General features: G+C 49.0%; 1 protein-coding gene across 1 annotated transcript; it reads right to left on the bottom strand.

The window, feature by feature from the left end:
* Nucleotides 1-15,100: 15,100 nt before the first annotated feature.
* On the bottom strand, nucleotides 15,101-16,603 carry LOC143219944 (uncharacterized). Its single transcript, XM_076445732.1, has one exon. The coding sequence runs from the start codon at nucleotides 16,601-16,603 to the stop codon at nucleotides 15,101-15,103; it is 1,503 nt and encodes a 500-aa protein (XP_076301847.1).
* Between the last annotated feature and the right edge of the window lie 647 nt (nucleotides 16,604-17,250).

Raw genomic sequence — 17,250 nt, forward strand, 5'->3', positions numbered from 1 at the left:
CAGAAATTATCGTATGTAATTTCTTTGCCTTTCCAGGTCTCCATCTCATCTGGATCCAGCTCATCGGGGTTTCCCGTCTGTGTTCCGATTGTCCGTGTCTCAGTGATCTTCTTAAGTGGTTCTGCAGGGTTTAACTGTGTTCTAAGTGCATCATCAGTCTTATTAGGTTTTCTGCCACTATGTGTATCCTCGGAGGGAAAGTTTCGTCTATTGACAGAGTGGTCTCTAGAGTACGAATTTTTTATAGCTCGTTGCATCCCATTAAAGATTTTTATTGTCCTAGTTATTGCTGATTTGACTTCTAGTTTAATACCTTCTCGTCCTTTGACCAGGCCTGAAAGGTCTTTTAAAGCTTCTGCTAGAGTCTTAACATTTGCATTAATATTGCTGTTAGTCGTAGTCTCAGTTCTGTTAGTAGTCCTTTTTCTTTTCCTTTGCTGCTCTGGGGATTGAGATTCGTGCTCGAAATCGAAGTCAAGAAGCTCCATCTCATCTACCACTTCAATAAGATCTGAATCAGAGCGTGATCGTTGTCTACCTATATTGGTAGGTTGTGTGTTGTGTCCAATTTCTCTGACCTCAGGAACAGCCATAATTGTGGAGCTTATTGGGCTCCTAGCAAGCGCCTTTTTAGGAGTGAAAGGTGTGAAACAGTCTTCTGTTGTTTGCTTGTAGGGGGTGGACGTGGTAGGCATAGACGAGATCGGTCTTATGCCAGTGTCTATGCCTATATCGGTTGTATCAATGTAGGTCGTGTCCGATATTTCGTATATTTTGTCCATAGAGCTTGCTTCTTCTATCTCTTCATCTTCATTTTTTTTTGGGGTTTTTTGATCATTTATAATTTTATTTTTTTCAGAAATGCCTGCCATGGCTAGTAAGTTATAAAGTTGACGACGGTTCGCCCATCATGGGATCCCTACCGCAGTAGGGATACTATCCCCGCCGGAGTTTTGCCCTAGTTAATCACATCGAAGTCGAGAGGCGACTTGTCAGCTGGCCAAGCCTATCAATGTGTTTTTAATGACTCTAATTGAAGGTTAAACGGGATAGGCCCGCGCCATTCTTATGTTAAAGGTTTATCGTCACCCCTATCGAAGGGAGGCACCGGGCCCGAACCGGATTTTCCCCCAACCTCAGGCTAGACGGTGCGCTGGTTTACCCCCCCAGCGCTCAGGGTATGAGAAAATACTGGCCAGGTAATCCTCCATCCCTGCGCCCGATCTCACGACTTCAACCCCCGCATAGGCTCCAGACAGCTGAGGGTAGCGGTTTTCCCACATTGAACATGCACGTGTTACCACGCACAGAGGTCAGGTACAGACATATCCCTCAGCCCCGGTCGGGAGGCTACTACTCCTCCCTTGTTTAGTCTACGAGGAATATCCACCGTGAGTCGGCCACAGCCCACACACACACACATGTATACATACACATTCACTCAGTACACCGGCACTGCCCTTCTGCGTGAGAAGCACGCAGTAAAGAGCGGGGAGTGCCTGTGTAACCCCTCGCTCCGTTAGCACACACCGCAGTGTGCCCCAGGGACCACCACGTGGAGGTGGAGCAAGAGGGTTTAGGATATGGAACACCACCCCTGTAGTCATACCCTCCAATAGATCAGAGTCACCATTGGAGAGCCCCATATCCCTAGGTCCCCAACCTAACCTGACCTGACCTAACCTAACCTAACCTTTCGAAAAGTTGTACTTATTTATTAAATTCAAAATTCAAATTTCATAATTTATGTCCTATAACTTATACCACAATTTAGCTCTCTCTTGCCTTACAATATTCTCCTACTCTCTTTTCCGCAGTTTTCTATTTTAACACCCTAATTCACCTGAATTTTGCGATAAAATTGAAAAAATACCTAAATTCTAGACGGCTCGGTTTTCCTAGGCTAGTACACCTCCGTTTGTGTGTTTTTTAAATTTACGTCGAATTTATGGGACTACCGCTAGCGGCTGTCCCAAAAGTTCTTCCAAATTTAAAACTTTGAAATTTCGCCAAATCTTTACTGGCGTTAGTTGACCCTTACAATTCTGGAACAGCCCCTTAAGTTTGGTATCGAAATCTCTTATTTTTTGTCTATACAGACTTCCGATTTGATTCAAGTCAAAGATTTATCCAGAAATTCTTATACCTATCATTGTAAGACTTGTGACGTTGCAAGCGTGCGACGTCACTTCGCCGTTTGAACTCGGTCAAACAGCCGAATTACGTGTGGACCGGACCGACCTTTTTCGGTTACGTAAGCCACCCGCAGGCCATAAGAGCACTCCGAGAGGAAAATCTTCCGATTTCGTGCACCGTACTAATGCCATCTGTTGTGCGTACGGAGTACGACGTTTCAGGCAATTATCGATCATAAAGAAAGCGTACGAGTCCGAAAAGGTGCCGAAGGATCAAATACCGAATAAAAGGATGGCCAACGAACAAATCCGGCGCCGGAAGCAGCAAAACAAGTCACCACACACGGGCGAACAAACCCGGAGGCGCCGTCGTGGGACGAAGAGATCCTATAGCGAACAACAGCATGCCCGAGTCCCGCCGCCGTCTCATCCCGCTCAACTAGGATCTCAACGTGGGTGGTGTGTCGAATTGGCTGCCGAGGATTATGCGAACCGCTCGCCGAGGGCGAGCGGGAATTCAAAGGTCGCGGTAAATTAAGTGGTCGCGTAAAGTCTGGGGCCCTAGGACTTTTTCGTAGTTGCGATCCTGCGACAACCTAGTTGCGTTGCGTACGGCACCTATCGGAAAATTCGGCAATACGCTCGGAGTGGGGGGAACCAGGATCGATGCGTTCCGTCGATGCGGATCGAGGAACCACTGTCGCACAGAGGCTCATCGAGTATAGTCGCGTTTCGCTTCAAATAATCTCGTCCTTGCAACTACCGAATACCGCTTAGTTTCGCGTCGCGGGTGGCTTTTCCGGATCCAGCTCGGAATTTCGGTCGAGGGGCAACCTTCAGCGAGGCCTACGACGTCCATCGGTAGCGGCCAGCGTAAATATCGTCAACGGTAAGCCGATTCTGTGATTCCTCGATTCGTTAATCGTGGTGGCTCGTGTTATTCGCGCGAGGACGACACGTGTTCGTCTCGTCCTCGGAGATTTCGTAAGAGCCGAGGCGCAGGGCGCCTCGAGCCTTCGCTCGCGTCCTCCTCAAGGACGCTGTGAGCCTTCGCGACAAGAATTCCCCTTAATTTCGTAAATCGGAAGTCTTCCTCGGGAGTTGTGTCGGTATCGAATAAGTCTCGAATAGTCTTCGGTTCGGATAGTCGGCGACGGTAGAAGCGTAGGCGGAATTACGCGTGAACCGCGGCGGTCTACGCGCCTCGAATCCCGCGTACGGCCGTGGATTATCCATCGCACGTCGGCAATTTCGCTTCGTCTCGGACTCTCGCGACAGTCGTAGGAATTGCGCCGTTCATCCGCGCCTCGCGGAATCTTGTATCGACGAACAAATCGAATATTGTACCGTAGCATCGTACGTCCGCGATAGAATCACGATAGACTAACGCGCTCAGCGAACGATCATCTTCCGCTAAAGTGTACAAGGAGCGCGGGCTCCCGGTTCGCGGCCTCGTGGCCGCTCACCTGTATCTTTTACTTTCGTGACCATTAAAGATTAAGAGCCAATTCCGTTTGTTGATTCTTCACCTGCGAGATCCGTCCTGCCGTGAGGGCTGTCCCCGTTATCTCCTGCGCTCGAATCATCTGGCCGTTCGCGTCATTATTTCAGACCGCGTTTCGTGGAGGCTTGACTCTCGGACTCGGCTTCCCCGAGTTCGAGGTCACCATCGTGTTTCGCGTGGTATTTTCTAAATACCTGGCGCCCGAACTATCGTCGCGTTGTTCGTTCAAGCCTCCACCGAGTTCCGCCTTTGCACCGAGAGGACCGTGTCCGCACGGCCGCGCACGGCCCGGTCTCAGAGCCTATAAAATCTCGGGGTTGACCGTTTTTCGTCGGCCATAAAACCGTTCGAAAAAGGGACAACGTCGCAAATTGGCGCCCGAACAGGGACCTCTCTCTCGCCAGGGTTTTTCCCGACAACGGAGAGAGACACAGGAAAATAACGGGTGACTCTCGCAGGTAGCGTACGGTACTACCTGATCGTGGTAAATTACGGGAATCTCGAGGTCGTATTCTCGTAGAATCGTGAAATCGCGAACGTTCGAAAGAGACTGTTCGATCCGACCCAGTGAGACACGAGAAACACACTCAATTCGAAAGCGAAAAATTTTGATTTCGATTCGTTGCGAGTCTGGCGAGGAAGATTCCGGAGAGCCAGCACGAAATATTCTGTGTACAAAATTGACGAGCAATTTTATTGCCATGATTTACTGATTTTCGTGTAATAATTGTGAAATTGTAATAAATTGTATTACGGGAGTGTACGTCTTACGGTGCTGGGCCAGAATTTCGTAGCCTAGAATTTCGTCGTACACGTCTTTGTTCGTGAACAGAATATTTACGCGATCGGTTAAATTTTTTTTTCTTCGCGACCTTGTTGAAGCAAGAACGCTTCAAGGTAATAGGAACAATAGGCGTACTGTGTGGCAACGGTTTCAAATTCGAGAGTCAGGGTTATCGAGAACAAAGAGACTTTCGAGAGACAATTTCGAGCCGCGTGGCGACAGAGCGTAACAAGAGATCTCGTACGGGGAGATAGAGCGTCCGGACGCGGAAGGTAAACAACGCGAGCGACCGAAGGCCTTGGCGACGAAGGACCGCGCGCTAGCTATCGTAGGGAAAATAAACATCCGAATTTCGTACCGAATATATCGGGTGACTCGAAAATGGACAGAGACTATCGCTCCGCTTACAGCGATAGCGATTATGATCCGGGAGAAGGGACGTCTCGCGATCCTCCCTCGCACGGTCCATTCCTACAGGAAGAGACCGTAAACGAAACGAAAGCTAGCGATAATACGAGACTTCGGCCACCACGCCCGTCCCCACGTCAATACGGATCGCGTAAAGTACCGGAGATTCGAGGAGGAAGGACAGATGATAGTTCCGAATCATCAGACGATGAGCGAGATAAATCCTCAGCAGCATTCGACACCATTAGAAAGTGGCGTTTGAATTTTGCCGGGAGAGCGGACGAGGACGCGGAAACGTTTCTCTCCACTCTAGAGGATTTGAGATCGAGTTCGAAAATCGAGGACGAAGACCTCCTCGACTGTCTACCAATTTGTTTTTCGGGAAACGCGGCCTTCTGGTATAAGACTCGCGGAAGATTAACCTCGTGGGCCGAATTCGTCTCCGAGTGGCGACAAAATTTTTTCGATCCCGATTATCAGGAATTATTAGAACACGATTTACGAGTACGGAAACAGGGCGAAGAAGAACCGGTACGAGATTATCTTGCTTGCATGGAAATTATGATGAGCCGATTAGATAAACCGTGGTCGGAGGAAAAATGCGTAAAGAGAATAATCTGGAACGCGAGGGAAAAGCTTCGAAATGTATTAGGGATCGATAACATCAAAACGATGAAAGAGGTAGAAAAGAAACTACGCGAAGCGGAAAGCAACGTGTCGCCCGGTAGAGCAGATAATTATCGATCGCAGCAGATCGCCAATAAAATTTATGCATATCAACCGCCGAAGGATAGTAATCAGTCGAAGGAATCTGGTCGCGGTAGATTTTATCGAAATCCGCGTTACGAATCGGTAAACGCCATCGCCGAGACCGAATGTAAGGGAGGTTGCCGAGGACGGAATCCCCGTCCCCGCGAACAGTCCCGTCCGGTAACACGACACGCGTGCCAGAGAGAAAATCCGAGTAGGCGCGGTAACGCCCGAAATCAGCCGAATAGCAAACGCGTCGAATACGAAACCATCTGCGCTATCTGCTCCTCGGAATTCAAACCGAGAAGCAACGAGCTTTGTTGGAATTGCACTAAGCCTGGTCATCGATCCAGGAATTGCAAGGAAAAACCGCGTATTCATTGCTATCGCTGCGGAGAACCGGACGTAACAACTCGCGACTGTCGTAAATGCGATCGGAAGTCGGAAAACTACCGACGGAACCGCTCGTAGGGGTCGGAACGGTTTCCCAAATGATAATCTCGGCCCGAATTTCGGAAACTAACGCGGAGAACGATTCCAAGTCTCGACCGTCTTTATTAATTATCGACGCGCAAATCGGTACGTACAGGGCACGAGCGTTAATAGATTCCGGATCATCCATTTCGTTTGCTAATCGAGCGTTAATAAAAGCTGTCGGAAATCACGCGAAGTTAACAATCTCGGAGAGACCTTGCTACTTTCTGTTAGCCACCGGGGCCGTAGATAGAGCTTCGGAACAGGCAGAATTAAATATAACAATACGGAACGAAACTCGAAAAATTTTCGTTCGCGTTCTCGATAACCTTGTGAATCCATTGTTGCTAGGGATTGACGTAATAGCGCAATTCGGTATCGTTGTCGAATACCACCGGGGAAGCTGGTACTTCGCGTCGCGACCGAGAATCGAATTCCCTTTCGGTTCAATTTCGAACGAGCAACTTTGCTGCGGCCTGCAAATATTATCGGGCGGCGAAAAAGAACAATTATGCGAATTCTTGGAAAAGGAACTCAGTGACTTTGCCAAAGTACCGGGATTAACCACTTTGACTACTCACAGAATTGATGTGGGAGAGAATAGGCCTATTAAACAAAGGTACTATCCTGTCTCACCTATGGTACAGGAAGCGATTTACAAGGAGGTAGATTCGTTACTGGCCAACGATATTATTGAACCATCTGAAAGTGAATGGTCCAGTCCGGTAGTAATGGTGAAAAAACCCAACGGCAAATACCGATTTTGTCTAGATTTTCGCAAAGTCAATGCGGTTTCCAAGAAGGACGCGTACCCGCTACCGATAATGACGAGCATTCTCGATAAATTACGCGCCGCGCGCTACATTTCCACTCTCGATCTGAGCCAGGCTTACTTCCAAATACCGCTAGAGAAAGACAGCCGTGAGATTACCGCGTTTACAGTCCCCGGAAAAGGGCTATTTCAATTTAAGCGAATGCCGTACGGACTCACAGGAGCACCGGCAACATTTCAGAGACTGTTAGATCGATTGATCGGTCCAGAAATGGAGCCACATGTTTTTGCGTATCTGGACGATATAATTATCGCAACAACAACTTTCGAAAAGCACCTCGAGTGGCTGCGTCGGGTATTAAATAAAATAAAATCAGCTGGATTAATTATAAATCCCGAAAAATGCGAGTTCTGCAGGGAAGAAGTTCGGTACCTGGGATTTGTAGTGAGTCGCGAAGGGTTAAAAGTTGACGCGGATAAAATTGAACCCGTCTTGTCTTTCCCAGCTCCAAAGAATTTAAAACAGTTACGACGATTTCTCGGAATGGCTTCGTGGTATCGAAGATTTATTCCGGATTTCGCGACTGTAGCGGAGCCCTTAAATATCTTACTACGGAAAGGCAAGACGTGGAAATGGGAGGACGGACAACAAACCGCCTTCGAAAAATTAAGATCGTTAGTGGCAACCGCGCCAACTCTCGCTTGTCCACATTTTGACATCCCATTCGTCCTGCAGACCGACGCAAGCACGGTAGGGCTCGGTGCAGTACTGGTTCAAGAAATCGAGGGGGAGGAAAGGGTAGTCGCGTTCGCGAGCCGCTCGTTGAATTCCGCCGAACGAAAGTACTCCGCGACGGAATTAGAGTGTCTCGCTATCGTGTGGGCCGTGGAAAAATTTCGAGCATACCTCGAAGGGTATCATTTTACGATCATTACGGATCATAGTAGTTTGCGTTGGTTACGGCAATTGAAAAACCCTTCGGGAAGGCTCGCGCGGTGGGCATTACAACTGCTAGAGTATGATTTCGACATTACATACCGACAAGGAGCGTTAAATCACGTACCAGACGCACTTTCGCGAATGTTCGAAGGAACAGAAGGAGAAGGGGAACAGATTCCGATAGTAGCCGCGACACAGTTAGACTGGCATGACGAGAGATTCAAAGTAGTAGAATCGAATCCGGAAAAATACCCCGACTGGTCAATTCGCGAGGGTAGGCTATATCACCGTCGTACCGACCCATTGATTTCGGAAATTCTTGGGGGAGATTTAAATGAGTGGAAACTCGTAGTCCCGTTAGCCGAAAGAACCGAGATACTAAGAGAGGCACACGACGAAGTGCAAGCGGCGCACCTAGGGGTAGAGAAAACATATCATCGCATCGCGACCAAGTATTATTGGCCGGGGATGTTTCGAACCGCCGTGGAATACGTGCGACGCTGCCCTACGTGCCAAGCTACGAAGGTGGAACAATCCCTCCCCTCCGGGCTCATGGGAAGGCGTCGCATCGCAGCACCATGGATGGTCGTAGCCACTGATATAATGGGCCCGCTTCCACCCAGTCGTGCTGGATTCTCGTATCTATTAGTAATGCAAGATTTATTCACGAAATGGGTTGAATGTTGCCCCCTCCGTAGAGCCACGGGACCGAAAATTTCCGAAGTATTAGAAGATCAAATATTTTCGCGATGGGGAACCCCCGACGTATTACTAACAGACAACGGCACCGAATTTGTCAATAAGGCCATTCACGAATTGGCAGAAGATTACGGGATAACAATCGCGACAACTCCGCCGTACCATCCCCAAGCAAATCCCGTCGAACGGGTTAATAGGATATTGAAAACAATGATCGTCGCGTATATCGGAAAAGACCATCGCGATTGGGATGCGAATATCTCGAAATTTCGATTCGCATACAATACCGCACACCACACAGTACTGCAAACATCGCCAGCGTTCCTAAACTTCGGACGAGAGCCCAGACCTGCAAAATGTTGTCGAGCGGAACAGGAACCGCCGGTAGATCTTGAAGTATCGTTCACAGGAGAGTGGAGGAATCGCATGACTCACCTCGCGACCCTACGACATTGGGTAACCGAAAATCTGGATAGGGCGTACGAAACGCAATCGCGGTATTACAATCTACGGCATAGGGACACGCGTTTTGAGGTAGGGGACTTAGTGCTGCGACGAAATCGCGTATTGTCATCCGCAGCGCAGAACATAGCTGCGAAATTATGTCCGAAATACGCCGGACCGTTGCGAATTGCGAAAAAACTTTCGACGGTAGTTTACGGCCTGACCACAATGGAAGGCAAAGACGTAGGAAAAGCACACGTGTCAGACCTTAAGACGTACACCCCGCCGAAGCAGAGCGAGGAAGAACAACTCGATACGACAACGGAATCAATTACAGATGCAGAATCTCGAGGTGAATCCGGAGATGCGGAATCAGTACCGCCAAATCGACTCCGACATCGAGTCGATAGAGAAAACTCTCGAAGGTCTCGAGTTGGCTCTCCGACCGCCAACCAAGGCCGGCGCAGAAGTTCCGGTCGACGACTTACTAGGACCACTAGTCGAAGCGGAAAGTAACTTGGCGTTACTCCTCACTCCCGAACCGGTCACGGTGGAAAAGGGTACCATGACGGAAGTACCACGCGACGGACCCGAAGAAGAGGCCTTGATAATTCGGCCGGAACTGGATAGTTGCTACCAGGCGGTGGCAACCGACTTTGGCAAGGCTCTACAACACCTGAGGGCCTTGAGGGCATACTTCCGCCAACCTCCAAAAACGGAGCCTAAATGCCCCGTTTGTGAGGCCAGACGAGCAGCCCCGTACGGACTCACGGGAACAGCCCCAAGAAGGGAGGAATTGCCAGTCTCGGCCCCCGCACCGTCGGCGCGACCACCGACACCGGATCGACCCCAGCAAGCGGCCGCGGAGGTACCGGAGTACCACAAACCCCGCCGCCAGCTTCCGAACTGGAAGCAGTTCGAAGCAAAAATGGAAGGGACGAGCGCCAGCAGGGCCAAAGATCCGGACGCTTGCTGGAACTGCGGTGAATATGGCCACGTCCGCAGCCAGTGCAAGAAGAAAGTGGAGGAACACTGTTTTAAATGCGGCCAGCCCGGCAAGTCGGTGCGCACGTGTCCGACGTGCGGGCCTGCTTGGCGCATAATGAACGAAGAATACCGCGCGAAAATCGGGGCTCCAAAAAGGGAATACCGCGAAATATAAAATCGGGAGGAACACTACCGACTCCCGGAACCACTTCGGTCTCCTAAAGATTTCGTTATAATACCGCCAAAAAGAGCGAGCACGATTATTTTCCTCAAGGACATTTTTTTTTTGTTAGTTCCACGCGTCGGCGAATTGTTGTTTTTTGTTGGACCGTCCAGATTGTTAGTTCCGAGGAGATATCGCTAAGTGTAAATCCGCAGCAGCGGAAAGTTGACAGTCCCGACCGTTAGGCGGGAATAAATAAAACTTTATATTTTCGTATGTAACAGGTAGTAACATTCATTGCGAGTTTGCGAACCTTCTCCCTCCGTTTTTGTGTAGTGAACAGGTCTCGTCCGAAGTAGAAGGAAAAAGCATGAAGAAGATAGCGGTTATCGAAGGGTAAGAATTGGGTACGTGTTTGTCCACTGGTGGAGGCTCTACTGTAAAGGTTGACTTCCGAAGGGAATGCTCTTATTTGGCGAGCCATAAAGTCACAGAGTCGACAAGCCACGGGGCAGTCCGGTCCATTTTTAAGGGGGGGGGAGTTGTGACGTTGCAAGCGTGCGACGTCACTTCGCCGTTTGAACTCGGTCAAACAGCCGAATTACGTGTGGACCGGACCGACCTTTTTCGGTTACGTAAGCCACCCGCAGGCCATAAGAGCACTCCGAGAGGAAAATCTTCCGATTTCGTGCACCGTACTAATGCCATCTGTTGTGCGTACGGAGTACGACGTTTCAGGCAATTATCGATCATAAAGAAAGCGTACGAGTCCGAAAAGGTGCCGAAGGATCAAATACCGAATAAAAGGATGGCCAACGAACAAATCCGGCGCCGGAAGCAGCAAAACAAGTCACCACACACGGGCGAACAAACCCGGAGGCGCCGTCGTGGGACGAAGAGATCCTATAGCGAACAACAGCATGCCCGAGTCCCGCCGCCGTCTCATCCCGCTCAACTAGGATCTCAGCGTGGGTGGTGTGTCGAATTGGCTGCCGAGGATTATGCGAACCGCTCGCCGAGGGCGAGCGGGAATTCAAAGGTCGCGGTAAATTAAGTGGTCGCGTAAAGTCTGGGGCCCTAGGACTTTTTCGTAGTTGCGATCCTGCGACAACCTAGTTGCGTTGCGTACGGCACCTATCGGAAAATTCGGCAATACGCTCGGAGTGGGGGGAACCAGGATCGATGCGTTCCGTCGATGCGGATCGAGGAACCACTGTCGCACAGAGGCTCATCGAGTATAGTCGCGTTTCGCTTCAAATAATCTCGTCCTTGCAACTACCGAATACCGCTTAGTTTCGCGTCGCGGGTGGCTTTTCCGGATCCAGCTCGGAATTTCGGTCGAGGGGCAACCTTCAGCGAGGCCTACGACGTCCATCGGTAGCGGCCAGCGTAAATATCGTCAACGGTAAGCCGATTCTGTGATTCCTCGATTCGTTAATCGTGGTGGCTCGTGTTATTCGCGCGAGGACGACACGTGTTCGTCTCGTCCTCGGAGATTTCGTAAGAGCCGAGGCGCAGGGCGCCTCGAGCCTTCGCTCGCGTCCTCCTCAAGGACGCTGTGAGCCTTCGCGACAAGAATTCCCCTTAATTTCGTAAATCGGAAGTCTTCCTCGGGAGTTGTGTCGGTATCGAATAAGTCTCGAATAGTCTTCGGTTCGGATAGTCGGCGACGGTAGAAGCGTAGGCGGAATTACGCGTGAACCGCGGCGGTCTACGCGCCTCGAATCCCGCGTACGGCCGTGGATTATCCATCGCACGTCGGCAATTTCGCTTCGTCTCGGACTCTCGCGACAGTCGTAGGAATTGCGCCGTTCATCCGCGCCTCGCGGAATCTTGTATCGACGAACAAATCGAATATTGTACCGTAGCATCGTACGTCCGCGATAGAATCACGATAGACTAACGCGCTCAGCGAACGATCATCTTCCGCTAAAGTGTACAAGGAGCGCGGGCTCCCGGTTCGCGGCCTCGTGGCCGCTCACCTGTATCTTTTACTTTCGTGACCATTAAAGATTAAGAGCCAATTCCGTTTGTTGATTCTTCACCTGCGAGATCCGTCCTGCCGTGAGGGCTGTCCCCGTTATCTCCTGCGCTCGAATCATCTGGCCGTTCGCGTCATTATTTCAGACCGCGTTTCGTGGAGGCTTGACTCTCGGACTCGGCTTCCCCGAGTTCGAGGTCACCATCGTGTTTCGCGTGGTATTTTCTAAATACCTGGCGCCCGAACTATCGTCGCGTTGTTCGTTCAAGCCTCCACCGAGTTCCGCCTTTGCACCGAGAGGACCGTGTCCGCACGGCCGCGCACGGCCCGGTCTCAGAGCCTATAAAATCTCGGGGTTGACCGTTTTTCGTCGGCCATAAAACCGTTCGAAAAAGGGACAACGTCGCAGACTTTACACGGACTTTAGATTTGAATTTTTCGCGAAGTTTTCCAAAGTTTGTTTCGCACTGCACTATCACGCCTATCTCGGCCAATCGAGTAATTCTATTTATTATTACTGTCCTGGCTCAACCCTAGCTCTTCAAAAATACACTAGAACACACTAGAACAGTCCCGGGCGGTTTTTCTAACACCAGTGTGCACGCAGGCTCACCCTTCGCGCCTCCCAGCGCCTCCCTACACGGTTTGTGTCCGTGCGTGACCCTGGCTTCTGGTCGGAGCGTGAGGCTGCGTACACTCTGTTACCCTGTTTGAGTGTTCACTCACTATCACAGTAACGCACTAATTAACTCTTTATCCTAGGATCCTACTGCAGGCTTCTTCCGCAGCCCGAGAGCAACAGCACCCTAGACCGCCGCCGTACGCCCACGCGCCACCGAGGAGCTCACCGAAACCCTTCCACAACCCCAAGCTTTGTGTCCAAAGCTGGGTGGAGAGCAGGTAAGTTTAAAAAAAAAAGAGGAGCCTGCTCGACGTTCTCAACCCTTGCTTTGTTCCCAAAGGGAGGGTGAACCCGACGAGCTATGCTCAGATGTTAAATCCCTTTTCTATCCCTTATTGGCTCCTCGTTGTCGCGTGCCCGCTCGTCCGTCCGCCACTCGCCGCTCTCCAGCTTCGGAATTAACACCTTGCACTAATAAACCGAACGCTGTTCGCCCGATTCTCACTATACTCCAGCTATCCTAACGGAATAACTCAAGGTCGCTATTTTCGCAATTGCTGTTCTACCTCAACTGCTAAAACCGCTCTGGCTAACCTAACCTAACCTAACCTAACCTAACCTAACCTAACCTAACCTAACCTAACCTAACCTTTTTTTTTTTTTTTTTTTTTTATTAACGAGGAGGGGAAAATACTTTGCGTACGTAGTGAGGGACTCCGATGTTGTGTACCCCCTAAAAACCCCTCCTCCTCTATCTAATCACAGTCTAACAACCCTACGGAAAGACCCCTTCCCCGCGGAACCGCTTATACAGCATTACTACACGGGTATGGGCTGCTGTAGGTGTCCAATCGTTGCCATTATCTAGCTCTCGTTAGTCTAGCTATTCTTCTCTCTTCGTTCTGCAATTCTCTTTCCGTCTCTTCTTTCTTCGTCATTATCTTGTTGATGTAGAATCTCAATTTCGACATCTTGCTGGGATCCTTTAGCCACGTAGCTATCTCTTTCCATTCCAACTGACCATTTTCGCCTACCAGTTCTTCCCTCTCGGAGTTCCATGCTGGGCATTCCGTCACAGTGTGCTCGGGGCTGTCAGGGTTCTGTTTGCACATTATGCAATTTGAATCGTTTCGTTTTCCGATTTTATGGAGATAGTCCGCGAAACACCCATGCCCTGTTAGGACCTGGGTGAGGTGGAAGTCTAAGATATTAGGGCCCCAGTTAATCCATTCCCCTATCTTCGGGATTAAGCTGTATGTTTGTCGTCCATGTGTGGCATCGTTCCAGCGCGTCTGCCAAAGTTCCAGGGTGGTATCCCTTTCCTCTTCCTTGATTTTATCACATTCTTTCTTATTGTTTATCCCTGAGATATTGCCCATCTCAGCTTGTCTAGCAAAAATGCGGCGTCTCTCTTCTGCCAGCAATGTGAGAGGGGGGAGACCCGACAGTACGCACAACGCATCCAGGGAAGTCGTCCTGTATGCCCGTATCACTCTGGACAGTGACATTTTCTGAATCCTGTTCAGAGTCTTGGCTTTGGTAGTTTTGTTCGCTGATTTAGCCCAGATAGGTGCCGCATATAGAACGATGGACTCTATTACCCTGTAATATAGTACCCGTGAGAGGAATGAGCCACTTCCGATATTGGGCATAATTCCGTTTAATGCACCTGCAACCTTGGATGCCTTCTCTGTGACATAGTTCAGGTGACCCGTGAAGTTCTGATTACCCTCCATTATTAATCCCAGATATTTTGTGGATTTTTTGAGCTCGAGAGTTGAGTTCCCGAGTCTGATGTCGATACCTCTTCTCACTTTTCTGCCTGTCAATAAGACCGTTTCTGTTTTTTCATGCGCAAGTGTAAGTTGGTTGACTCGGAACCAGTTATTAATCTTTGCTAGAGCCTCCGTAGCAATTCTGGATAGGTCTTCTGCTGTGGAGGCAGTGACAGTCAGCGCGACATCGTCTGCATAACCGTACAGATAAGCACCTCTGGGGAGCAACATTTTTAATAGATCGTCGTATTGCAGGTTCCAGAGCATAGGTGCAAGCACCGAGCCCTGAGGTACTCCCGCATAAAAACTGATTTCACAGTTTTGCCCGTTACCTTTAGTGTAAATAATTCTTCTGTCTTCTAAATAGCTCTTCAGAATGTTAAGGAGTCTACTCGGTAGCTTTCTTTTTTTAAGTGCCCTTATGACATTGTGCCACTTTATTGTGTTAAATGCGTTCTTAACATCCAGGGTAATTAGTACGCAGTAGTGTGTTTTATTTTTGGCCATGTCCCACCGTTTTATGATCTCGTGCATGGCGTGGACCATGCATTTGCCGCGTTTAAAACCATACTGGTTCGGTTCGTAACTTATGGTTTCAAGGAGTCTTGCTTTGAGACAATGTTCTAATATCTTAGCCATATTAGAAAGAATCGAGAGTGGTCTCACTCCCGTACGTCCATCTGGCCCGGGTTTCTTCGGTATAAGAACCAGACGTCCTTTCTTCCAGGGTGTTGGGAAATATCCCAGGTTGTACACGTGTTTATTACCTGCGTGACGTGAGGCAGTGCTATTTTAGAGAGAAGTTGCACCAGTTCAGAAGGAATGTCGTCTATGCCGGGCGCTTTCTTCTTCACCGACTTCATCGCCTTTAGTACCTCTGCTTCCGCGAAAGGACGGTCAGAAGCGTCATAGGCAGTGTCTGTCCCGTCGGAGTTAGGGTTGGTCTGGTTTGGCTCGGGTGACGTTTGAAAGAGGGTTTTTATTACCTCTTCGGTCTCCTCTTCTGATGGAATACTAGGCGGGGGTTTACCTGCCACCCTTCCCATTACGGCCTTGTATGGTCTTCCCCAGATGTCAGTATCTATTTCGTCAATGAGTGTTGTCCACGATTTCCTTTTTGCTCTTGCTATCTCATGTTTTAATGCCTTCTTATTTTTATTGTGTTTATTAAGACTCCTGACTACCTCCTCATTGGATATTTCTGGGTGTTTCTTCAGTTTGATGCGGGCTCTCTGTAACGATCGACGTGAGCTGATGGACGCTTTTCTCAGAGCAGCAATTTCGGCATTCCACCACCAGACCTCTTTCCTTCGTCTAATGGTTTGGTGTAGTGTGTATGAGGTGGATTCAAATACTTCTGTAATCATGTCTATATATGCATCGATATCTTCTATTGATGTAATTTTTAGGGGATCAGCAATCTTGGTGATTTGAAGGTAGGTTTTGGAGAATCTATCAGCATCGAGTTTGAATTTTTTCTTTCTCTCGAAGTTGGCAGTGTTAGCTGTGTTCGTAGACAATACATGTTTCAGGTAGCGATGATCGGAGGCCGTGTAGTCTTCAAGTATTTGGCTGGAAGTGATACCATTATATGCTGTTGATCCGCATAGTAGGATGTCTATTGTGGAATAGTGACCATTTCTTTCGAACGTGTGCGAGCCTGTACTGACTTTCGGAATCAGTCCGAAATTATTGCACATTTCCATTACCACCGTGCCGTGATCATCAAGTATTCTTGAGCCCCATACGGTCGACTTGGCATTGAAATCGCCAGCAATTATGCATTTATCTATGTTTATAGTGTCTAAAAACCTTTCTAACTCTGAAATTCTTTCCGTATAGGATTCCAAGCTTATATTTGGAGAGATGTAGCAAGAGATGAAAGTATGGTCTTGTATTTGTACGGCGACAATCCCTTTCGATTTGTAGAGGCATTTAACCCTATTAAGTTTATTTCCAGGTTGTGGTAACCATATAGATGCGGATTTATGACCATCATTATGCCAGTATGATGGAGGTGACCAGGGCTCGGAGATGAGTACGACGTCTATCGCATATTGCATAGCTGACTGGGTGAGTAGTTCCTGTGCGTTCTTACAGTGATTTAGGTTGATTTGTAATATTTTAATATGGTTTATTTCAGGTGTGGAAGTTGCGCCTTGCATTTCCATTTATTTCGGTAAGTATTAGATGGGTAGGTATATAAGTTTGTAGTTTACTATTCGATTTGTTGTGTTTGTCCTGTTTGTTGTGTTTGTTCTGTTTGTTGTGCTTGTCCTGTTTGTTGTACGTGACCTGGTTGTATGTTCACAGTGTGTCTCTCTTTGTTATTATTTCCTTTATCAGGATCTCTGTCTCTCATTGTAGCTCTCCGACGTAGTTCAAGAGCCCTACGGTAGGCAGGGCATTTAAGGCTACCGTCCCTGTGTCCTTCTGTCGAACACACCATACACTTTTCGGGGTTGCTGCATTCTGTGGCATTGTGTCCCTCTCCTCCGCATCTTCTGCACAGTTTCGACCTGTCAGGTCCCTGGCAATTTTTAGATATGTGCCCAAATTCCCGGCAGCGGAAACATAGGGTGACCTCTTCTCTCTCGACCACTCTGCAGAAACCCCAGCCGACGCGTAAAGAGCGTTTTTCTAACAGTTTTTCCGCTGTTACCGTTGGCAGGATAAGGGTGGCATTTTGCCTGCCTGCGAAGGCTGGGCGAAGAGCTTTCACCGATATACCCTCAATGGAGGTCTCCGGTAGGGCTGCCACTATAGCCTCCTTAATCTCCTCGATAGTGACGTCGCCTTCTAATTGCTTCAA

Source organism: Lasioglossum baleicum, unplaced genomic scaffold, assembly GCF_051020765.1.
Source record: "Lasioglossum baleicum unplaced genomic scaffold, iyLasBale1 scaffold0107, whole genome shotgun sequence".
NCBI lineage: Eukaryota > Metazoa > Arthropoda > Insecta > Hymenoptera > Halictidae > Lasioglossum > Lasioglossum baleicum.

Bases quoted from the DNA above. Each gene is read 5' to 3' on its own strand.
- LOC143219944 (XM_076445732.1), bottom strand. From the start codon at position 16,603: ATGCAAGGCGCAACTTCCACACCTGAAATAAACCATATTAAAATATTA.